Raw genomic sequence first — 27,120 nt, forward strand, 5'->3', positions numbered from 1 at the left:
CTTCGCTAATAGAGACATAACAGCTATACTCTACAGCTCTTCAGCTTGTTTCTGACAATTAAAGAGTTAACCACCTGATTTTAAATCACTGCAGCAGTGAAGGTGTTAATGATGCAATTATTTGCTGATTTGCTTCACAAATTAATAGTAAGGGTTTTTGTAGCAGTAAAGACCTGGACTGGTTCAAACAATGTGCTGCCTAGGACCAAAGATAAAATGATTATCCTCTACAGACTAAACCAAACCATAGTCAGCTGTTTAATTCATTAAGTTCTGCAGTAGAATGTTTCACACAAGAGTCTGCTGGCACCCAGATAATGGACTATTAGCCAAACTGTGCTCACCTTCTGTGCCACTCTTGTTAAATGCCACCTGATCCAATAATAAAGCTGGCCTGGGTAAATACATTATATACTGCAGATATATCTCACAGAGGTAAGGTGTTAATGTTGTAACACTATGCAGATATCTCACAATGCCATAGCTAGATATGTCTCACAATGCTATAGCTAGATATGTCTCACAGTACTATAACTAGATATGTCTCACAGTGCTATAACTATATATGTCTCACAGTGCAATAGCTAGATATGTCCCACAGTACTATAGCTAGATATGTCCCACAGTACTATAGCTAGATATGTCTCACAGTACTATAACTAGACATGTCTCACAGTACTATAATTAGATATGTCCCACAGTACTATAGCTAGATATGTCTCACAGTACTATAGCTAGATATGTCCCACAGTACTATAGCTAGATATGTCCCACAGTACTATAGCTAGATATGTCTCACAGTACTATAACTAGATATGTCCCACAGTACTATAGCTAGATATGTCTCTCAATGCTATAGCTAGATATGTCTCACAGTACTATAACTAGATATGTCTCACAGTACTATAACTAGATATGTCTCACAGTGCTATAACTAGATATGTCTCACAGTGCTATAACTAGATATGTCTCACAGTACTATAACTAGATTTGTCTCACAATGCTATAGCTAGATATGTCTCACAGTGCTATAACTAGATTTGTCTCACAATGCTATAGCTAGATATGTCTCACAGTGCTATAACTAGATTTGTCTCACAATGCTATAGCTAGATATGTCTCACAGTACTATAACTAGATTTGTCTCACAATGCTATAGCTAGATATGTCTCACAATTCCATAGCTAGATATATCTCACAGTACTATAACTAGATATGTCTCACAGTACTATAACTAGATATGTCTCACAGTGCTATAGCTAGATATGTCTCACAATGCTATAGCTAGATATGTCTCACAGTACTATAACTAGATATGTCTCACAGTACTATAACTAGATATGTCTCACAGTACTATAACTAGATATGTCTCACAGTGCTATAACTAGAAGATATGTCTCACAGTGCTATAGCTAGAAGATATGTCTCACAGTACTATAACTAGAAGATATGTCTCACAGAACTAGATATGTCTCACAGTACTATAACTAGATATGTCTCACAGTACTATAACTAGATATGTCTCACAGTGCTATAACTAGATATGTCTCACAGTGCTATAACTAGATATGTCTCACAGTGCTATAACTAGATATGTCTCACAGTGCTATAGCTAGATATGTCTCACAGTACTATAACTAGATATGTCTCACAGTACTATAGCTAGATATGTCCCACAGTACTATAGCTAGATATGTCTCACAGTACTATAGCTAGATATGTCTCACAGTACTATAACTAGATATGTCCCACATTACTATAACTAGATATGTCTCACAGTAATATAGTTAGATATGTCTCACAGTACTATAACTAGATATGTCCCACAGTACTATAGCTAGATATGTCTCACAATACTATAGCTAGATATGTCTCACAGTACTATAGCTAGATATGTCTCACAGTACTATAGCTAGATATGTCCCACAGTACTATAGCTAGATATGTCTCACAGTACTATAATTAGATATGTCCCACAGTACTATAACTAGATATGTCCCACAGTACTATAACTAGATATGTCTCACAGTACTATAGTTAGATATGTCTCACAGTACTATAACTAGATATGTCCCACAGTACTATAGCTAGATATGTCTCACAGTACTATAGCTAGATATGTCTCACAGTACTATAGCTAGATATGTCCCACAGTACTATAGCTAGATATGTCTCACAGTACTATAATTAGATATGTCTCACAGTACTATAACTAGATATGTCCCACAGTACTATAACTAGATATGTCTCACAGTACTATAGTTAGATATGTCTCACAGTACTATAACTAGATATGTCCCACAGTACTATAGCTAGATATGTCTCACAGTACTATAGCTAGATATGTCTCACAGTACTATAGCTAGATATGTCTCACAGTACTATAGCTAGATATGTCTCACAGTACTATAGCTAGATATGTCCCACAGTACTATAGCTAGATATGTCTCACAGTACTATAATTAGATATGTCCCACAGTACTATAGCTAGATATGTCTCACAGTACTATAACTAGATATGTCTCACAGTACTATAACTAGATATGTCCCACAGTACTATAGCTAGATATGTCCCACAGTACTATAGCTAGATATGTCTCACAGTGCTATAGCTAGATATGTCTCACAGTACTATAGCTAGATATGTCTCACAGTACTATAATTAGATATGTCCCACAGTACTATAGCTAGATATGTCTCACAGTACTATAACTAGATATGTCCCACAGTACTATAGCTAGATATGTCCCACAGTACTATAGCTAGATATGTCTCACAGTACTATAGCTAGATATGTCTCACAGTACTATAGCTAGATATGTCCCACAGTACTATAGCTAGATATGTCTCACAGTGCTATAGCTAGATATGTCTCACAGTGCTATAGCTAGATATTTCTCACAGTGCTATAGCTAGATATTTCTCACAGTGCTATAGCTAGATATGTCCCACAGTACTATAGCTAGATATGTCCCACAGTACTATAGCTAGATATGTCCCAAAGTACTATAGCTAGATATGTCTCACAGTGCTATAACTAGATATGTCTCACAGTGCTATAACTAGATATGTCTCACAGTGCTATAGCTAGATATGTCTCACAGTGCTATAGCTAGATATGTCTCACAGTGCTATAACTAGATATGTCTCACAGTACTATAACTAGATATGTCTCACAGTGCCGCAGTGAATGTAGATACAGTGATAATTAATGTATCACCAATTGAAGGCAAATGACTCATTTAGTGATATGCTAAAGGTCTCCAGCAGTGTAAGGGTTACTTTAGAATCAGCTATATTATGTTGTTGTTTGTGCTATTAAACAAATACTCAGCACTAGCGGTTCTCTAATACAGAAACTGTTCACTGAGTAATTCTACACAGGGATCTGCTCTCACTACTAATATATTATTTTTCAGGAGTGGGTTGAACACGTCAGAAAAGTTTATCACCAGTATTCTGGATGTGAATGTTACAACCGCAGAGGATTATGGGAAATTCACCTGTTTGCTGCAGAACCTCACAGCATCATTCACACTGCACAGGGCAGGTACTTATAGTGCTTGTTAATGAGACCTTATACAGCATTGTGCACCTGTACTAACAATAATACATCAGTTCTCACCTGTTATATGTGATTGTACAGAAGGTTGTGGGTGTATATTACATGTACTGTGACACAATAACATGTTGTATGTATCATTTATACTCTGTGTAGACTCCCCCTATATAAATTAGCCAATCAGAAGCAAGCGGTCTCTGTGCAATACTCCTGTACACACCACCTGAGAGTGGAGAACAAGCTTTTCATGTAAATCAGAGTAAACACTTAATTAAAATAATACATGAACTTGCATTTAGTTTTAAATACAACTAACAAAACTCTTTATGTGGAAATAATGAATGTCCCTTTAACCTTACCCAGAAGTCTTTTCACCTCACAGATAAGGCTGGTCACGTGGCAGCTGTCCTCTTTGCGTTGTCTGTTCTCGCAGTCCTGGTGGTTGGAATTATTCTGTTCCTAAAGTGCCGCCTTAATGCCAAGCTCTGGTACAGAGATACATACGGGGATCCAGAAATAAATGGTAAGTAAGGGATATTAAACACCAAAAATGTTATTGTTTAAAAAGATAGATAATCCCTTTATTACTCATTCCCCAGTTTTGCATAACCAACACTATTATATTAATACACTTTTACCTCTGATTACCTCATATCTAAGCCTCTATAGACTGCCCCTTTATCTCAGTGCTTTTAACAGACTTACATTACAGGCAATTAGTGCTGACTCTTAAATAACTCCATGGGCATGAGCACAATGTTATCTAGATGGCACACATGAACTAGCACTGTCTAGCTGTGAAAACATTCAAATTCTTTCAGATAAGAGGCAGCCTTCAAGGGCTTAGAAATTAGCATATGAGCCTACCTAGGTTTAGGTTTCAACTAAGAATACCAAGAGAACAAAGCAAATTTGATGCTAAAAGTCAATTGGAAAGTTGTTTAAAAAGACATGCCCTATCTGAATCATGAACATTTAATTTGGTCTACTGTCCCTTTTAATGAATCTCTTTATTACACATGAAGCACAAATGTAACTGTTCACATCAAATAGATAACACTACAGCACTGTGGCTTCAGGTCAGATAAAGAACCACACGGTTATGACAATGCAGTTAATTGCCAGGGCATTGATCCCACACAGTATGTAAATTACACCAATCTACTCTACCTAAGGCAATGAGAGCAGCTCCTTATTAATGTGATTTTGAAAAACAGGGAAAAATGGGGAGGGTGGCGCTAGAAATTGTAAAAACGTATAGATGTTGTGAAACTAGTATGTATTGTATCACTAAATATATACAAATGAAATCTAGGTATTTAAATAGTAATCTGTATCACTGAATATATCACATAAAATGCATATTAGGAATAATGACCAAAAATTGAGATAGGTAATAAAAATATAAAATACAAATATATAATGCTAAGTACATATATTAGATAAGACACCGGTGTCCTCACATAAAATTTTAAAAAGATAAAAATCGAATCCAATATTTGGATAAAAGTTACAATAACACGATATAGGTAACAATGATGTATCCACGTTTTTCTCTAAAAATAGAGAAGAGAAGAGCGCGGACTCAAATGCAGAGTAACATCAATTTAATAATACACACGACAAATGGCCACTTACAAAATAAAAATATAAAATCGGCATATAATTGAAATAAAACCATAGACTTATCGTCTCATGCCAGCATTCATCTGTGTTGATGAGATGTCAGAGTAGGCTTGTCCCTTTGTATCCTCCTTAGTATTGCCGGATTCAGGTATGTCAGAGTGGGTCCTTGAGGAATTGCCTCCTAGCAAAGTTCATAAAGCCACAATCATAAAACCAATTGTGGACCAAAGTTCTGAATCGATATTAAAACAGGTGACAAGTGAAATGGCAAGCTAAGTGTGCGTTGTAGCTGAGAGTACAAAACGTTCCTCGGCTCTTATAACCTTCAAGCTCGTAGCTGCAGACTTAGAGCTGGGGCGGCTTCACAGGAACGATTAGCTCAAAGGGTGGGCGGGCAGTGGGCGGTTCTCACTGCCCACTGCCCGCCCACCCTTTGAGCTAATCGTTCCTGTGAAGCCGCCCCAGCTCTAAGTCTGCAGCTACGAGCTTGAAGGTTATAAGAGCCGAGGAACGTTTTGTACTCTCAGCTACAACGCACACTTAGCTTGCCATTTCACTTGTCACCTGTTTTAATATCGATTCAGAACTTTGGTCCACAATTGGTTTTATGATTGTGGCTTTATGAACTTTGCTAGGAGGCAATTCCTCAAGGACCCACTCTGACATACCTGAATCCGGCAATACTAAGGAGGATACAAAGGGACAAGCCTACTCTGACATCTCATCAACACAGATGAATGCTGGCATGAGACGATAAGTCTATGGTTTTATTTCAATTATATGCCGATTTTATATTTTTATTTTGTAAGTGGCCATTTGTCGTGTGTATTATTAAATTGATGTTACTCTGCATTTGAGTCCGCGCTCTTCTCTTCTCTATTTTTAGAGAAAAACGTGTTTGCAACCAAGGTCTGTGGAATCACCTGTTCCAGAGGAGCTGCTGGATCCTTTGCTTCATTTCATTTTATCAATATATTTTTGGAATAAGTATCAAGAACTGTCCTTATATCTAAAACAACTTTTTGGACTTTGTTTTGTTGCTTTATAATTTTGCACAACTATATATACATATATTTGTCAGATATTGCTATTTATTTATAATATAGAGTATTCTATCGGTTATTTCCAGATCATTGCGCTGCTTTGGTGTGTGTTTTACACACACCAAAAATCTGTATTCTAACAATGATGTATCACTGATGTATCCTAGTGGGAAAATGTACTGATTATATCAGTGGAGATGAACCTAAATTAAAACGGTTACATTTTGTCACAGAAAATGATACAATATCTATTCATATAACAGAATGTCTATAGCACATATATGCTAAAAATAACAGAAGCGTGAGGATAAGATATTCAATAAAGCATTTGTGTTGGCTGATTCATTAGATAAACAAATGTACACAAATAGTTATCAGCAGATTTGTTCCGCTCTGCTCCTCCTATAGGCCCCAATGCACTTTGTATGGCTTTTATTTCCCAGCGTGGGATGGATAAAGGTAAAATATCTGAAATATACAAAGTGCATTGGGGCCTATTGGAGGAGCAGAGCGGAACCCCAGGATTACCGGAGGGGTTAGCCGCTGGGGAGCTCACAATCTAAAGGATTACCATCTACCTTATCTCATATTGAAAACAGGTACGATTAATAACATGTTTTTTTTTTAAGTCTTTATTTTATTGTAGTGAGGAACAAGTTTCACAAATGCATCTATAAAGTAATACATTGAAAAGCGTACATACTTCGTGATAGAAAATATAAGCAACCGCTTATAGAACAAAAGCTGTGCAAAATACTTTTACCGAGTTCAGCAACCTTATCCAGTGATACTTCTTGGAGTAGAAGTTGTAAATAAAATTAAGAGACCTGTACCTCAAAACATTTTCTCCTTTTTTGACATATAATAAAAAAAAAAGAGCAGACAACCAGACAGACAAACAACGAGACAAACAAACAAAACGAAGCAAAAAAAAAAAAAAACACAAAAAAAAAATTTTTTTTTTTTTTTTCCCCTTTCCCTTCGGCCCCTCCCCGAGAGACCGGGACCATCAGAGATTAAGCAATTACACCACTGCTAATTTCCCCTCTCAATACAGCATTCTGAATCCATTCAGAATGCTTAAAGGGTGCAATGAGACTTCTTTGAACTTCCAGTGTATTGGAGAGAATATATTCTCCCCATTTCCTGAAAAAATTAGCAATTTCATTTTCAGAAGATATCTGCGTCTCATATTGTTCATATATTAATTTAGAGTCTAACATGTTCAGAAGGGAGGTGAACATAGGGCTTCTGTTAGATTTCCAAGAGGAAAAAATGATGTTTCTAGCAGATAAGATTACAATATTAATAAATTTTATGTTTCCCTCTCTTCCCTCATATTCCCTTAAAAAGATAATTTCCTCCACCTTCAGAGAGATTTTAAGCTTTAATATTTTTGAGAGCCAAAATGAGACTTTTGTCCAAAACTGTTTGACTTTGGGGCATGCCCAGATACAGTGAATCAAGTTGGCATTTGGGTAGTGACAACGTGTACATTCATACCTTTGTGTATTATTCCACTTCCCTAGCTTCTCTGGAGTGATATAAGTCCTATTAATTAATCTGAGGTGAGATTCGCGCCAGGATAACAAAGGAGTCGCTGACCAGGCCCTATCAACACTTTCTTGGATTGTCTTAAGCTCTATTTGCGGGATGTCTAATGACCATCTTTCGCAGAGCCGTTCCATGCTATATACAACTTCTTTAAGCAATAATAAGCTATACCATTGTGATATGGAAGCTTTGCCAAACTGACGGCGGGACAGAGCTTTAATTAAAATTTCCCAGTTTGTATAGAAGTCTTCGAGTGCTGTATTGTTAAGAAAATGCCTAATTTGGAAATAACCAAACATATCACGGTTAGGGAGATTATATTTTTCTTTTAGAGAGGCAAATGAATGTATAACTTATCTATCTTCATCAATACATTGTACAAAATAGACTAGGCCCCCTACCTTCCACCTCTTAAAAATTTCAGTATCAGAGCCTGCGGGGAAAAGTGGGTTATTTTGTATTGGTAAATATCTAGAACACTGAAAATTGACACCCACAGCCATGCATAATTTTTGCCAGGCTATGATAGGGTTTTTAAAAGTGTACATCTCTTTAAGTAAAGGAGGCCAATCTTTTTGCTTCATATGTATTAGAGCTTTTAAGGTATGAGGTTTAAGGAGGCCATTTTCAACATCCTGCAGCGCTAGCTGACCCATATCTAATAGCCAATCTGGTACTATCTTCATCAAACAAGCCAGATTATAATTATAAATTGAGGGGAGGGCAAAGCCTGCCTTTTCCTTTGGTTGATATAGTCTTTTTAACGATAACTTATGCTTTGCTTTCCCCATAAAAATCTCCTAAATGCAGAATTTAGCATATTTATATCTCCTTTTCGTAAGAAAAGTGGGATATTCTGCATTATATACAGAAGTTTAGGGAGTACGATCATTTTTATGAGATTTATTTTGGCAGCTAGTGTTAATGTGAATGATGTCCATCTAGAGATATCCTCTAAAATTTTCTTGATTACGCCATCGATATTAACTCGATACCACTCTTTCGGGCAGTTTGTGACATTAATACCGAGATATTTTACCATTTTAACCTCCTTAAAGGGCAAAGCCCCCAGAGAATCTCTGGTCTTGTTTAACCACATAATCTCTGATTTATTATCATTTATTGCATAACCTGAGAATGAACCATATCCCTTCAATAGACTCAATAATATAGGTACATTCTCCTTAGTGTTAAAAAGGAATACAAGCGCATATAGGGAGATTTGGATGTCTGTCTCCCCAAGTCTAATCCCCTTAATGGAATTGCGTAATACTATAGCCAGGGGTTCAGTGCAGAGATTAAAAAGTAGTGGGGAGAGTGGGCACCCTTGTCGGGTACCCCGCACCAATTAAAACCATTCTGTAGACCTGCCATTCACAATTAAGGCAGACCTTGGTTTCTGATATAGTGCTTGTATAAAGGAGAGGAAGGCACCTCTAATTCCAAACTGTTCAACTGTGGTAAATAAGTGATCCCAGACAATGGAATCAAATGCCTTTTCAGCGTCAAGAGCAATGATAGCCTTGTCCTCCCTATCAGCCTTATGTGATTTCTTCCTGATATTATAATATTCTGTTGTTAGTAATAGTTTCCTTAAATTTGAAAAGAGAGACCTGCCCTTTAAAAAAACAGTTTGGTCTGGATGGATAAGTTTGTTCAAAATTTTTTGTAATCTAACTGCTAAAATACTTTTTAATAATTTATAATCGGCATTGAGCAGGGATATAGGGCAATAGGAGTCTAGATTTTCTGCATCCTTGCCCTTCTTTAAAATTAACACTTTTAGGGATGCACTGAAATTACTCGAGATGGGGTGTCCTTGCAAGTAATATGCATTGAACAGTTCACATAGAGGATCCGTTATTTGCTGTATAAGAATTTTATAAAATTCTGCCGGAAATGTGTCCGGACCTGAGGCCTTATTAAGCTTGCTACCTTTTATTGCCTGAGTGACTTCTTCTTTATTAATTGGTTCGCACATAAATTTGCATGCATTCTCATCCAATCTCGGGAGTCTACATGTATCCCAAAAAGCTTTTTTATTATCCTCATTAATATCCTTAGATAAAAAAATTGAAGTATAATATTCTAGAAATTTTTCGCTTATGTCCTTAGACTGTGTTAAGCGACTGCCATTAACTTATATTGCCGATATGAAATTAGAGCCCCGATTTTGTTTGACTAAATTAGCTAAATTTTTTACCTATCTTTCCCCCGTACTTGTATAATCTTGCATTGACCCTGGCCAGCGTATAAGCAGCTTTTTGTTGGAGGAATATATCTCTTTCTTTTTTTACTTTGGCATAGCTCTGCCAATTAGATGGCGAGGCTGTATGTAAATATGTGTTATATGCATTTGATAACTGATTTGTTAGCTGTCCCTCCCGAAGCTGAGTTTTTTTCCATAACTTATGTAGATATGCTTTTATTTCGCCACGGAGTACCGCCTTCGAGGCCTCCCAGTATGTCTCAGGGCTTTTGACTGAATTCTTATTCAAACATTCATACTTTTTCCAGGCCTCTATTAACCAATTCTGAAATTTAAGATTTGAGTATAGATGTTTTGGAAAAGGGTATGTGGGGCTATTTTTACTAGAAGAACCAATTGATAAAGATAATGATATTGGAGCATGGTCTGATATAATAATCGTATTTATATCTGCCTCAGCAATCCCAATAAGCCTTTCATTTATTAATATATAATCTATCCGTGATAGTGATTTATACGTATTGGACTTACATGTATAAGCTTTTGACTCTGGATTCTGGATCCGCCACACATCCTTTAAATTTAGCGTGTTTCTAAATTTTCGGAAACGAGTGATATTGCATTTCTCTCGACCAAGGCCTCTCACTTTAAGCGGCCATCTGTCTAATGGGAGTTGAGCGACTAGATTAAAATCCCCAGCAACTATCAGATTACTTTCTATATATGGTGTCAATTTAGCTTTTATTTTCTCCCAAAATTCTGGGCTTTGATTATTGGGTCCATAAATATTGCATAATATGTATACTTGATCCTTTATCTCTATCTGCATAATAATGAACCGTCCCTCTACATCTATCTCTAACTGGATGATCTTATAATTTAAATTTTTATGTAGCAATATAGCAACCCCACATTTTCTGGTAGTCCCAACTGAAGCGATGACTTCACCCACCCAATCTGTTTTCAGTTTATTTACTTCCTTTTGGGTTACATACGTTTCCTGTAAAAATGCGATATTGCATTTAAGTTTTTTAAGGTTTTTTATGACCATTTTTCTTTTAATTGGGTTTGTTATGCCTCTGATATTCCAGGATACCAGCTTAATGTTTACAATCTCTGTCATTCTACTAACCTGGAAACTTTAAATCACTTTTAACTTTATTCTCCATAATATAGTGGATGTCCCATAGACCTAATGCGACTCACACTCTCGGAGGAGGGGGGGGGGGACAGGGGAAAAGCATGCAAAAGAGAGAGGAGAAGAGGGGAAAAAAAAAAAAAGACATACACTGATACTTAAAAGCAACTTCAATTATATGCATCATCACTATTATAGGAATTTGATTCTTTCATCTTCTTTAAGAACCAAACACATTCTTACTCATTCTCCTCTAAAAACATGTTAACTTCTTGATATGTATTTAACATAAACCAGGTGTTGTTTTTACGGACCTTTATCCTAGCTGGATACAATAAGAATGCTTCGAAACCTTTTTTAATAATGCGTGTACATAAAGGGGCCATGGCCTTTCGCCTATTTGTTGTTTCAACCGAGTAATCCTGAAATATTAATAGTTTAGCACCTTCTAACAAGACTTCCTTCTTTTTGCGATAGGCATTCAACAGATCTACTTTGTCTTGGTAATTTAGCAGTTTCACTATCACTTGTCTGGGTATCTGCTCGCCATCAGCTCTAGTTCTTTCCTGCCCTATTCTGTGCACTCTTTCGATCACTATCTGTCGTTTAGGGTCTGGCAAATCTAACAGGAGGGGTAATTTCTCTACGATAAATTTTTTTAAGTTGGTATATTCTGATGTTTCTGGGACCCCTACCAATCTCAGGTTATTCCTTCTGGCTCTATCCTCTAGGTCATCTACCTTGTCCTGCAGTTTTTTAATGAGGTTTTATGCTGGCTTGTATCTTGTTCTACTATATTCATTCTATCCTCGATATCTGAAATGCGCAGTTCAGCTGCTTCTATTCTGCTATTGAATCCATGTATTTCATTTGTGAGTGTGAGAACGTCTTGGCGCAGTTGGTCAAATTGTGGGGACATTGCCACGCATATGGCTTTTATCAAAGCTTGTCTGTGTCCATTTTACAACTACTACTCTCTTCCAATATACAATCCTGCAAAACATTGGCTTTGCTTTTTTTATCTTTTTTAGGAGCCATTACTGGCGATTTTGTTTTCACTGTGTGTACAAATTTCTCCATATGTGTACCATAAAGGTGTATCTAATTTAACTACAAGAAATATAAAAACGTGATTATATCATAAACTGTGCAACATACCACAATATTCCCCTAAGATCTATATGTCCTAGGTTAACCAAACTTATCGATGTCCCCCGGGGCTTGACCTTAAATTTGTGCATTTCAAAAAAAAAAAAAAAAAAAAAAAGTATAAATAAATTTCACTTTGTCTTATATACAATTAGTGCATGTGCCAAAAAGCCTGAGACAGTTATATGTATATTGAATGAGCAGATCTTAACATCAATCTCCACTGCAGCATGCTATACAAAAATGAACTGTTTTAGCATTTCAACAAATAGCTAATCAGACCTGTATTATATTTAATATAACCACATGTATCAGCGTTCTAGTCCTTTTGAACCAGAGTCCATCAACTATAAGCAACAGTGAGGTATAGGGTCTGTGAGGGACTTCCTGATTTTCAGATGTGGTATTACTAAGTCCACAAAGACTCAATTTTTATAATATACAGCTGTGCCAAAGATGAGCAGGCCAAAACACAGTTCCCTTGATTTTGCTTTGCCCTTCAACAAACGACCAGAAAATTTTAATGCTAGTCACCAAATGGCGAATTTTCTTCACCCTCCCAGCAGACCAATACACTTCTCTTGACTCCAATTTCCCCAAATCTGTGCGGGGTAGATTACTGTTATACACAGGGCTGCTTCACTGGGCACAGGGTGAGGGACTTAGACCTAGGGTATGTCACCTGGGGGGTAAAATTATATACAGAATATCCTTTTCCTTATTTCCCCCTCTTAATTTGTAACTCTTCACCCTCCCCTGTTCCTCCAGACTGGCAACTGGCCCTGCTCCTCAACACCTTATTGCCTGAATTAGCAAACTGTTCCTCAGAGAGCAGGCAGAATCAGGTAGCTTCACTGGCAGCTTCTAAGAGGGACTTACTCTGTAAATTAATGGCATACCAAGCCACTGTTAACCTCCATCAGTATACAACACTTTACTGCTTGTGCCCCATTAAACTCTCTTCACCCTCCAAGGTCTACCAGACTTAAAATACCTGTGTCTGTAAATACATAAGCCAAGGGGCTATACCATAATGCTTGTTCCAATAAAATAAAAGAGGCCCCGCTTATACTCCTTATATTCCTTGTTAGTGCGAAACATATACTAATTAAACTGTCTGTGGCCAGTAGACATTATTAGGCCTATGTTAGGTTTTACCGGTCCAAGCTATGATGTTGCTTAGCTTGTGCGGCCTCCCTTCCGAATTGCTCCGGCTATTTCTCAGACTGGATACTCCTGCCAAGAGATCTTGAGGCCACGGACAGAGGTAGGTGTGCGTGTTCGGCCAGACCCAGACTGCTTTCCTGCTTGCCTCCGAATTTCTGTGTATGCTGGCCGTGGGGAGCCGGAGGCGTAGTGTCAATCGGCTGTCTGTAATTACTGCTTGAGGCTGTCACCACTCTCCTCTCCGCTTGCTGCTGACGTGCTCAGCCGTTCACTGCCGCCACAGCTCTTCCATGCGCACCTACGTCACAGCGTGGTCAGACGCCGTAACCGGCATGATTAATAACATGTTAGTGAATAATATCCTATTAGAAGTCTGAAAGGCCAGATTTAGGATATCGATATCTATATCTGTATAAGCACATCCATCCTAAATAAGACGCTTTTTTAAATACATCTGAAGATCTGAGAAAAAAATTCTCAATATGATATAAGCAATTTTACACGAACTGTGCATCTTTTAATCAAAAGTTCAACAGGTTATAAACTGTTTTCATTGTTCCCAAGTTACAACAAATCTGCTGATAACTATTTGTGGAAATTTGTTTATCTAATGAATCAGCCAACACAAATGCTTTATTGAATATCTTATCCTCACGCTTCTGTTATTTTTAGCATATATGTGCTATAGACATTCTGTTATATGAATAGATATTGTATCATTTTCTGAGACAAAATGTAACCGTTTTAATTTAGGTTCATCTCCACTGATATAATCAGTACGTTTTCCCACTAGGATAAATCAGTGATACATCATTGTTACCTATATCGTGTTATTGTAACTTTTATCCAAATATTGGATTTGATTTTTATCTTTTTAAAATTTTATGTGAGGACACCGGTGTCTTATCTGATATATGTACTTAGCATTATATATTTGTATTTTATATTTTTATTACCTATCTCAATTTTTTGGTCATTATTCCTAATATGCATTTTATGTGATATATTCAGTGATACAGATTACTATTTAAATACCTAGATTTCATTTGTATATATTTAGTGATACAATACATACTAGTTTCACAACATCTATACGTTTTTACAATTTCTAGCACCACCCTCCCCATTTTTCCCTGTTTTTCAATCACACTATTTCTTGAGGAGTATAGTATTCTTTTAGGTGTAGCAGCTTCAAATTAGCTTGTAGATCTATTTAACTACCCTTTTTTTATTTATCACTTTCAAATTTCAATTCTCAACTTTACAATCAAAGCAGAGATTTGGTTTCTTGCATATTTTTATTATCTTCTCAAAATGTTTTTTAAAAGAGTTGTAAAATGTAAAAAAAAAACAATACAGTGATAAAAATGCCAGATTATGCAGTCAGAGAGGATCTAGGTGACTAAACACGACAGGAGAATCTAATAGGTATTTGCTCCTCTTAATCTTAGAAGAAAAAAAATAATACAATCTAATATAGAATGTAATATACAATATAGAATGTAATATACAATATAGAATCTAATATACAATATAGAATGTAATATACAATATAGAATGTAATACACAATATAGAATGTAATATACAATATAGAATCTAATATACAATATAGAATCTAATATACAATATAGAATGTAATATACAATATAGAATGTAATATACAATATAGAATCTAATATACAATATAGAATGTAATACACAATATAGAATCTAATATACAATATAGAATGTAATATACAATATAGAATGTAATATACAATATAGAATGTAATACACAATATAGAATCTAATATACAATATAGAATCTAATACACAATATAGAATGTAATACACAATATAGAATGTAATACACAATATAGAATGTAATACACAATATAGAATCTAATGCACAATATAGAATCTAATGCACAATATAGAATCTAATGCACAATATAGAATCTAATGCACAATATAGAATCTAATGCACAATATAGAATCTAGTACACAATATAGAATCTAATGCACAATATAGAATCTAATGCACAATATAGAATCTAATGCACAATATAGAATCTAATGCACAATATAGAATCTAATATACAATATAGAATCTAGTACACAATATAGAATGGAGTTACAAGCGTACAGTGTGGGCTTTATATGACTGTCTGACATATAAACTAGATATGATCATACCATATATAAACACTACTATATAACTTGTACTGTAACTCACATTCAATCATTTTATTGGAGATGAATTTCCTTTAACAACTTCATTACATATAGTTAAGAATGGCTCACTTCTGACTCCTGTGATGAGCCACTGAACATCAGCAGTTAGTGATGTAGTACAGGTCAGATCTCAGCAGCCATATAGTACTGTGACAAATAGTTACACTTGTTGCTTCTGCAAACAAAACAACATCTTGTAAAAAAAACTAAAACATAATAAATGGTTCTTTTGTATGCAACTAGGGGCAAAGAGCAGGACTTTAGTTCACCATTCTGAAACTCAGCTCCTGGTATAGCTAGGTGTGTATATATATATTTGGTGATATAGATAGAAGAGCTGTAATTGACATCAGGAGAGCGCAGGACAGGAGTGTATCATGTTAGTGCCCTTTTAACCTCTTTAACAAGATAATACGTTTAAAATCACTGCTTAAAGGACTTTACATGACAAACTCCAAGAGAGACGGTTAACATTTGTTTCACTGCATCTTTTAGGATGGCTGGAGGAGAGTAAGAATATTATAAACATTTTATAGGAATTTCTGTTTAGTGAAAAGCATACTTGATCAGGTCTTTTTGCCATGACTCATTTTACACTGTTGGCTAAAGAAATGGTAGTGAAACGGGCAAATATGAGTTTATTTAACCAGCATTTTAATCTGGTTTTGGAATTCTACATCTGTAAAACCATAGGAATGAGAATGTCACCTTATTTATATAAATCTAGTAAATGTAAAGGCAAATATCAGGTAGCCCTGTATATTGCTTTGTGAGGGGAACTGTCCAGGTTAGGTTTTGGATCCCAGTCAGAATCTCACACCTAGTGTTATTGGTGACACTGCGGTGAAGTCTTTGTTTTTTAGACTAATGTAACAAACCTTTTTTGGGTATAATTTGTTGAAACTTAGCTATTTCCATGATACCTTCTAACTACTCCATATAGTTTATTTATGACCTTTTTAGCTGCCTAGCAGGGCTGCTTGTCCTCTCTATTCATCCCTGGGAAACATATAAGGTAAAATACGAGATAACATTGTTGTTAGAATTAGGGAGCTTCTCTCAGTGCCTAGAGCAGCATAACCACTAAATACAACACTTTCAGATACACCTGAACATTGCTTGAATATTAATCAAGGCTCGTTATCCTTTGTAGATGGCCGCTTGTTTGACGCTTACGTATCCTACTGCCCCTCAAACATTGATACAAAATTCACCAACTTTATTCTGAAACCTCATCTGGAGAACAGATACGGATACAAACTGCACTTGGATGAGAGGAACCTTCTGCCCAACACAGGTAGAATATTACCAATACCCCAGATGATATCACTACTATTAACCCTGTAACTCTTGGCACAAAGCTACTGACAAATCTGGTCTATTAGATTATCTCTTTAGTTATCAAGGTGTAATTAGCAGTTCTTAAATTCTAAGCTATTAAAATCCATCAAAATAAACTGATTTGTCAGATAACTAGGTGGAATAACCTGCCAGATATTTAAGCTGTGAAAGCTATTAATAAAAATAATCTTATCTATTAGAAAATCATTTTTCACACCAGTTTTCAAGATTGTTTTAATTGTCTAATTCATGATATGTTTTTACCACTTAATAACCCAGCTTGAGCATTTTTGCAAGAAAAAGAAAAATGCTGGGACTGGTTCTTCAATGAAAGTGTGTTTATTCAAACTTTGCAGTATCTACACACATAATGTGGAAGGGCAGGTGTGAAAGATCTGACACTTTTCGCGCATGCTCAGAAGCGCTTCATCAGAGATCCATTTCTGCAAGACCTAGCTGCACAAATATTTTGTGGCTTTCAATTGTACAGGTTTTATACCAGTAAAGTATGAATCTAGGAGGTAATAATAGGTTCGAATAAGTAGTAGTCCCAGAAAGGGATAATTTAATTCCCCTTATGGTGAATAACCTCTAAGTAATAATAATTTTGTAGCCGTAATGCATAATCTAACTAGACAGCAGATATGGATATGCTGTTTTTCCATCAATTCCAAACATATATCCTACTATTCACTTACCCCCTCTAAAATACCCTATGAATATGGAATTCTTTAAAAGAACAATATTCAGGTTAGGATGGTAAATAATATTAGGAGGAGACTAAGGTTAGAGGATATAAGGGTAGTAATTCAAAGCCCTCAAAAATGGCATGTTTTTAACACTAATGTGTAGGTGTGTTTGTATAGTCACGTTTTGTTTTTACCTATGAGAGAGTGTGTTTTAGTACTTAAGGGTGTAAGCACAGGTACCCATTAGCTACGAATATGGCAAGAAGCCGAAACGCATCAGCCAAAGGGTACGTGGCTACCCACACCTACAAATCAGTCCTTTGGGTTATATGCTGTAACCTGTTTTCTGGTTTTTAAAGGAATAAACTAACTTTTTGTATTTTACAAAATGCCGGTGCTCTTTTCCTTTTTTCTTTTGAACTATTTTCAATTGTACAGTTTACATCTTAATAAAGCAATTATTTCCTTGCATAATTAAAATGTTAATGAATGATGAAATCCCAATGATGAAATCCCAATTTTAGACTATAAAGCTTAAAAAATTATTAGTATGTTTGATAATGATTGCAATTAAAGACAAATGGAGTGCTAATTTATTGTGCACCTGCAAAGGGGCAAATTCGCCTGTTTGCGGGTGCGTGATAAATAGTCAGCCATTACAAGTAAAAAAAAAAAAAGGGCCAGTTCCCCCAAATTAAAGTATATAAATTTTTCTTTCATGTAATTAACAAGAGTCCATGAGCTAGTGACGTATGGGATATACATTCCTACCAGGAGGGGCAAAGTTTCCCAAACCTCAAAATGCCTATTAATACACCCCTCACCACACCCACAATTCAGTTTTACAAACTTTGCCTCCGATGGAGGTGGTGAAGTAAGTTTGTGCTAGATTCTACGTTGATATGCGCTCCGCAGCAAGTTGGAGCCCGGTTTTCCTCTCAGCGTGCAGTGAATGTCAGAGGGATGTGAGGAGAGTATTGCCTATTTGAATGCAGTGATCTCCTTCTACGGGGTCTATTTCATAGGTTCTCTGTTATCGGTCGTAGAGATTCATCTCTTACCTCCCTTTTCAGATCGACGATATACTCTTATATTTACCATTTCCTCTACTGATTCTCGTTTCAGTACTGGTTTGGCTTTCTACAAACATGTAGATGAGTGTCCTGGGGTAAGTAAGTCTTATTTTCTGTGACACTCCAAGCTATGGTTGGGCACTTTATTTATAAAGTTCTAAATATATGTATTCAAACATTTATTTGCCTTGACTCAGAATGTTCAACTTTCCTTATTTTCCAGACAGTCAGTTTCATATTTGGGATAATGCATTTTAATTTAACATATTTTACCTTAAAATTTGACTTTTTCCCTGTGGGCTGTTAGGCTCGCGGGGGCTGAAAATGCTTCATTTTATTGCGTCATTTTTGGCGCGGACTTTTTTGGCGCAAAAATTCTATTTCCGTTTCCGGCGTCATACGTGTCGCCGGAAGTTGCGTCATTCTTTGACGTTATTTTGCGCCAAAAATGTCGGCGTTCCGGATGTGGCGTCATTTTTGGCGCCAAAAGCATTTAGGCGCCAAATAATGTGGGCGTCTTTTTTGGCGCTAAAAAATTTGGGCGTCATTTTTGTCTCCACATTATTTAAGTCTCATTATTTATTGCTTCTGGTTGCTAGAAGCTTGTTCTCTGGCATTTTTTTCCCATTCCTGAAACTGTCATTTAAGGAATTTGATCAATTTTGCTTTATATGTTGTTTTTTTCTTTTACATATTGCAAGATGTTCCACGTTGCAACTGAGTCAGAAGTTACTACAGGAAAATCACTGCACAGTGCTGGAGCTACCAAGCTAAGTCTGCTATAAACTTTTGGTATCTGTTTCTCCAGCTGTTATTTGTATTGCATGTCATGTCAAACTTATTAATGCAGATAAAATTTCCTTTAGTACTGTTACATTACCTGTTGCTGTTCCGTCAACATCTAATTTTCAGAGTGTTCCTGATAACATAAGAGATTTTATTTATTTTAAATCCATTAAGAAGGCTATGTCTGTTATTTCTCCTTCTAGTATACATAAAAGTCTTTTAAAACTTCTCTTTTTTTCAGATGAATTTTTAAATGAACATCATCATTTTGATGCTGATAAATCTTTGTATTTGTCCAAGATGGAATTTATTCGTTCTTTACTTAAAGAAGTGTTATTTGCATTAGAAATAGAGGATTCTGGTCCTCTTGATACTAAATGTAAACGTTTAAATAAGGTAGTTATTCCAGAAGTGTTTTATCTCCCTGATGCTATTTCTGAAGTAATTTCCAGGGAATGGAATAATTTGGGTAATTTATTTACTCCTTCTAGACGTTTAAGCAATTTATATCCTGTGCCATCTGACAGATTAGAGTTTTTTGGGACAAAAATCCCTAAGGTTATGGGGCTGTCTCTACTCCTGCTAATGTACTACTATTCCTATGGCAGATAGTACTTCATTTAAGGATCCTTTAGATAGGAAAATTGAATCCTTTCTAAGAAAAGCTTACTTATGTTCAGGTAATCTTCTTAGACCTGCTATATTTTTAGCGGATGTTGCTGCAGCTTCAACTTTTTGGTTAGAAGCTTTAGCGCAACAAGTAACAGATCATAATTTTATAGCATTATTATTATTTTATAACATGCTAATAATTTTATTGGTGATACCATCTTTTGATATCATTAGAGTTGATGTCAGGTATATGTCTCTAGCTATTTTAGCTAGAAAAGCTTTATGGATTAAACTTGGAATACTGACATGTCTTCTAAGTCAACTTTGCTTTCCCTTTCTTTCCAGGGTAAATAATCATTTCGTTCCTTTCCTCACAACAAGGAACAAAAGCCTGATCCTTCATCCTCAGGAGCGGTATCAGTTTGGAAACTATTTCCAGTTTGGAATATATCCGAGCTTTATAGAAACCTATAGCCAGCTCCTAAGTACCTATGAAGGTGCGGCCCTTATTCCAGCTCAGCTGGTATGGGGCAGATTACGTTTTCTTCAAAGAAATTTGGATCAATTCCGTTCTTAATCTCTGGTTTCAGAAACATTGTTTCAGAAAGGTACAGAATTGGCTTCAAGTTAAGGCCTCCTGCTAAGAGATTCTTTTCTTCCCCGTGTCCCAGTTAACACAGCAAGGCTCAGCATTTCTGAAATGTGTTTCAGATCTAGAGTTGGCTGGAGTATTTATACCAGTTCCAGTTCTGGAACAGGGGCTGGGGTTTTATTTTATCTCTTCATTGTACCAAAGAAGGTCAATTCCTTCAGACCAGTTCTGGATCTATCATTATTGAATCGTTATGTTAGGATACCAACATTCAAGATGGTTACTGTAGGACTATCCTGCCTTTTGTTTAGCAAGGGCATTATATGTCTACAATAGATTTACAGGATGTGTATCTGCATATTCCGATTCATCCAGATTACTTTTAGTGTCTGAGATTCTCTTTTTAGACAAGCATTACCAGTTTTGTGGCTCTACCGTTTGGCCTAGCCTCAGTTCCAAGAATTTTTTTCAAAGGTTCTCGGTGCCCTTCTTTCTCTATTCAGAGAATAGAGTGTTGGTATTTCCTTATTTGGACGATATCTTGGTACTTGCTCAGTCTTCTCATTTTCGTAGAATCTCATACGAATCGACTTGTGTTGTTTCTTCAAGTTCATGGTTGGAGGATCAATTTACCAATAAGTTCATTGATTCCTCAGACAAGGGTAACCTTTTTAGGTTTCTAGATAAATTCAGTGTCTATGACTCTGTCCTTGTCAGTCAAGAGAAGTTTATCATTGATATCAGCTTGTCAAAACCTTCAGTCACAATCATTCCCTTTGGTAGTCTTATGCATGGAAATGTTGGGTCTTAGGACTGCCGCATCAGATGCGATCTCTTCAGCTCTGTATGCTGAACCAATGGTGCAGGGATTACTCAAAGATATCTCAATTAATATCTTTAAACCGATTTTATGACACTCTCTGACATGGTGGACAGATCACCATCGTTTAGTTCAGGGGGCTTCTTTGTTCTTCCGACCTGGACTATAATCTCAACAGATGCTAGTTTTACAGGTTGGGGAGCTGTATGGGGGTATCTGACGGCACAAGGGGTTTGGGAATCTCAGGAGATTTCCGATCAATATTTTGGAACTCTGTGCAATTTTCAGAGCTCTTCAGTCTTGGCCTCTTCCGAAGAGAGAGTTGTTCATTTGTTTTCAGATAAGACAATGTCACATCTGTGGCATACATCAATCATCAAGGAGGGACTCACAGTCCTCTGGCTATGAAAGAAGTATCTCGAATTTTGGTTTGGGCGGAATCCAGCTCCTGTCTAATCTCTGCGGTTTATATCCCAGGTATGGACAATTGGAAAGCGGATTATCTCAGTCGCCAAACGTTGCATCCGGGCGAATGGTCTCTTCACCCAGAGGTATTTCTTCAGATTGTTCAAATGTGGGAACTTCCAGAAATAGATCTGATGGCTTCTCATCTAAACAAGAAACTTCCCAGGTATCTGTCCAGATCCCGGGATCCTCAGGCGGAGGCAGTGGATGCATTTTTCACTTCCTTGGAAGTATCATCCTGCCTATATCTTTCCGCCTCTAGTTCTTCTTCCAAGAGTAATCTCCAAGATTCTGAAGGAATGCTCGTTTGTTCTGCTGGTAGCTCCGGCATGGCCTCACAGGTTTTGGTATGAGGATCTTGTCCGGATGGCCTTTTGCCAACCGTGTACTCTTCCGTTAAGACCAGACCTTTTGTCTCAAGGTCCTTTTTTCCATCAGGATCTGAAATCCTTAAATTTAAAGGTATGGAGATTGAACGCTTGATTCTTGGTCAAAGAGGTTTCTCTGACTCTGTGATTAATACTATGTTACAGGCTCGTAAATCTGTATCCAGAGAGATATATTATAGAGTCTGGAAGACTTATATTTCTTGGTGTCTTTCTCATCATTTTTCTTGGCATTTTTTTTAGAATACCGAGAATATTACAATTTCTTCAGGATGGTTTAGATAAGGGTTTGTCCGCAAGTTCCTTGAAAGGTCAAATCTCTGCTCTTTCTGTTCTTTTTCAACAGAAAGGTTGCTATTCTTCCTGATATTCATTGTTTTGTACAAGCTTTGGTTCGTATAAAGCCTGTCATTAAGTCAATTTCTCCTCCTTGGAGTTTGAATTTGGTTCTGGGAGCTCTTCAAGCTCCTCCGTTTGAACCTATGCATTCATTGGACATTAAATTACTTTCTTGGAAAGTTTTGTTCCTTTTGGCCATCTCTTCTGCTAGAAGAGTTTCTGAATTTTCTGCTCTTTCGTGTGAGTCTCCTTTTCTGATTTTTCATCAGGATAAGGCGGTGTTGCGAACTTCTTTTGAATTTTTACCTAAAGTTGTGAATTCCAACAACATTAGTAGAGAAATTGTGGTTCCTTCATTATGTCCTAATCCTAAGAATTCTAAGGAGAAATCATTGCATTCTTTGGATGTTGTTAGAGCTTTGAAATATTATGTTGAAGCTACGAAATCTTTCCGTAAGACTTCTAGTCTATTTGTTATCTTTTCCGGTTCTAGGAAAGGCCAGAAAGCTTCTGCCATTTCTTTGGCATCTTGGTTGAAATCTTTAATTCATCTTGCCTATGTTGAGTCGGGTAAAATTCCGCCTCAGAGAATTACAGCTCATTCTACTAGGTCAGTATCTACTTCCTGGGCGTTTAGGAATGAAGCTTCGGTTGACCAGATCTGCAAAGCAGCAACTTGGTCCTCTTTGCATACTTTTTCTAAATTCTACCATTTTGATGTCTTTTCTTCTTCTGAAGCAGTTTTTGGTAGAACAGTTCTTCAGGCAGCGATTTCAGTTTGAATCTTCTGCTTATGTTTTTTGTTAAACTTTATTTTGGGTGTGGATTATTTTCAGCAGGAATTGGCTGTCTTTATTTTATCCCTCCCTCTCTAGTGACTCTTGTGTGGAAAGATCCACATCTTGGGTAGTCATTATCCCATACGTCACTAGCTCATGGACTCTTGTTAATTACATGAAAGAAAACATAATTTATGTAAGAACTTACCTGATAAATTCATTTCTTTCATATTAACAAGAGTCCATGAGGCCCACCCTTTTTTGTGGTGGTTATGATTTTTTTGTATAAAGCACAATTATTCCAATTCCTTATTTTATATGCTTCGCACTTTTTTTCTTATCACCCCACTTCTTGGCTATTCGTTAAACTGATTTGTGGGTGTGGTGAGGGGTGTATTTATAGGCATTTTGAGGTTTGGGAAACTTTGCCCCTCCTGGTAGGAATGTATATCCCATACGTCACTAGCTCATGGACTCTTGTTAATATGAAAGAAATGAATTTATCAGGTAAGTTCTTACATAAATTATGTTTTTTGATAACATTTTTTTACATTTTTTTAATTAAAAAAAAAAAATGCAAAATTCAGTTTTTAGGGGTTAAAGTTGGCGATAAATAACCAGCCATTACAAGTAAAAATAACCCACAATTGCCCCCAAAATAAAGTATATTCTTTTTTTATATAAATAAAGTAGCATCTTTTAAATAAAAAAACAAAACAAAAAAAAAAACTACAAAAGCAGATTTTAGGGGTTAAAAAAATTGCCTTTATATTGTTGTCTATGGGAACTGTGTGGTCCCAGTAAAAACATATGTACAGTATATGCTTACATCCAAATATTGAAATATGAATATGTGTATATACACATATTAACACATAAATATATACAGTATGTATATAAGCATATAAATAAATATTTAAAATTGCTGCCCATCACTGCACGACTTACCCCCTTCGCTGCGTTAGTTCTCTTGCCATGTCTGACGGCATGAGGACAAGGCTCCCATTGGCGCTCATGGAAGAGCGCTATATTGAGTGCAAAGTTTCCATGCAATGCGAATGCGAGGTGGCATTAACATTGCGTTCCATATAAAATACCATTGCAAACAGGGCCGGCTCAAGGCATTGTGCTGCCTGGGTCCGAAAATGAAATGACGCCCCCCCATAGTAAATTTACTGACTAACATATCAACCCACTAGCTTTGCCCCCCTCCCTTACTAAGAGAATGCCTGCATGCAACCAATGTGTGTATACAGTTGTGTTCATAAGTTTACATACCCTGGCAGAATTTATGATTTCATGGCCATTTTTCAGAGAATATGAATGATAACACAAAAACTTTTCTTTCACTCATGGTTAGTGTTTGGCTGAAGCCATTTATTATCAATCAACTGTGTTTACTCTTTTAAAATCATAATGAAAAAAGAAACTACCCAAATGACCCTGATCAAAAGTTTACATACCCTTGTGATTTTGGCCTGATAACATGCACACAAGTTGACACAAAGGGGTTTGAATGGCTATTAAAGGTAACCATCCTCACCTGTGAACTGTTTTCTTGTAATTAGTGTGTGTATATAAAAGGTCAATGAGTTTCTGGACTCCTGACAGACCCTTGCATCTTTCATCCAGTGCTGCACTGACGTTTCTGGATTCTGAGTCATGGGGAAAGCAAAGGAATTGTCAAAGGATCTGTGGGAAAAGGTAGTTGAACTGTATAAAACAGGAAAGGGATATAAAAAGATATCCAAGGAATTGAGAATGCAAATTAGCAGTATTCAAACTCTAATAAAGAAGTGGAAAATGAGGGGTTCTGTTGAAACCAATCCATGGTCAGGTAGACCAATTAAATTTCAGCCACAACTGCCAGGAAAATTGTTCGGGATGCAAAGACAAACCCACAATAACTTCAGGTGAAATACAGGACATGTGGTGTGGCTGTTTCAAGATGCACAATAAGGAGGCACTTGAAGAAAGATGGGCTGCATGGTCGAGTCGCCAGAAAAAAGCCATTACTACGCAAATGCCACAAAGTATCCCACTTACAATACGCCAAACAGCACAGAGACAAGCCTCAAACCTTCTGGCACAAAGTCATTTGGAGTGATGAGACCAAAATTGAGCTTTTTGGCCACAACCATAAATGCTACATTTGGAGAGGAGTCAACAAGGCCTATGATGAAAGGTACACCATTCCTACTGTGAAACACGGAGGTGGATCGCTGATGTTTTGGGGATGTGTGAGCTACAAAGGCACAGGAATTGATGGCAAGAGGAATGCAGTATGTAAACAGAATGCCTTATTTTCCACTTCTTGATTAGAGTTTGAACACTGCTGATTTGCATTCTCAATTCCTTGGATATCTTTTTATATCCCTTTCCTGTTTTATACAGTTTAACTACCTTTTTCCCACAGATCCTTTGACAATTCTTTGGATGAAAGATGCAAGGGACTGTCAGGAGTCCAGAAACTCATTGAGCTTTTATACACACACACTAATTACAAGCAAACAGATCACAGGTGAGGATGGTTACCTTTAATAGCCATTTAACCCCTTTGTGTCAACTTGTGTGCATGTTATCAGGCCAAAATCACCAGGGTATGTAAACTTTTGATCTGAATCATTTTGGTAGTTTCTGTTGTCATTATGATTTAAAAAGAGTAAACACAGTTGATTGATAATAAATGGCTTCAGCCAAACACTAACCATGAGTGAATAAAAGTTTTTTTTGTGTTATCATTCATATTCTCTGAAAAATGGCCAAGAAATCATAAATTCTGCCAGGGTATGTAAACTTATGAGCACAACTGTGTATACACACATTGTGTGTGTGTATATATGTATGTGTGTATATAATGTTCCAGAGCTCTGCACTCACTGTTCTAGGGGTAGTTAGTGTGCCCGGGGTGCATCAAAGGTTAACATACTAACTATATATATATATATATATATATATATATATATATATATATATATATATATATATATATATATATATATATATATATATATATATATATATATATATATATATATATATATATATATATAAAACAAGAGAATGCACTCTCAGGACTTTTTGCAAAAGAAACCAATTTAATGGAACGTTTTCGGGGTTCACAACCCCTTCATCAGCATGCAAAACAAACAAAATTAAACTCATTTATAGTGTTACATATCAATTACATCACATCAACCTGTGTGTCTCCAAAGGAAAAGTGCGCCAAAATTTTTTTTTGAAATTGGAACGCATCTTGCGTTCCACAGTGTTACCCGAAACCGGAAGTTGTATTGCCTCACTTCCGGTTTACGGATTAGATCAACGAACATAAAATTAGTAAAAAATTATATACTATACAATTTTTAAACATGTTAGGGTGACATACTAATGTAGAGACTTGTTATAACAAAATGTGCCACATTATCGTAAGTGCCTATACAATTTTGTGATGAATATGTGGTGTCAAATATTACTGCGTCCAGTCGGCATGGAAACGGTCACCATGGTGATCATATACAATCCGGTTTACCCGAAAGTGTCACAACTTATGTGGAATTTATAATTACGTGCCA

The 27,120-nt window shown here is 36.4% G+C and overlaps 1 protein-coding gene across 1 annotated transcript in view; it reads left to right on the forward strand.

Moving 5' to 3' along the window:
• Positions 1–27,120, forward strand: part of SIGIRR (single Ig and TIR domain containing) — a 119,830-nt gene that overhangs the window by 23,057 nt on the left and 69,653 nt on the right. The window contains exons 4-6 of the mRNA XM_053720510.1: positions 3,420–3,550; positions 3,945–4,085; positions 16,817–16,960. Of these exons, the coding sequence (XP_053576485.1) occupies positions 3,420–3,550; positions 3,945–4,085; positions 16,817–16,960 (416 nt within the window). The remainder of the gene's footprint in view (positions 1–3,419; positions 3,551–3,944; positions 4,086–16,816; positions 16,961–27,120) is intronic.

The sequence above is a fragment of the Bombina bombina genome, chromosome 7 (genome assembly GCF_027579735.1).
Source record: "Bombina bombina isolate aBomBom1 chromosome 7, aBomBom1.pri, whole genome shotgun sequence".
NCBI lineage: Eukaryota > Metazoa > Chordata > Amphibia > Anura > Bombinatoridae > Bombina > Bombina bombina.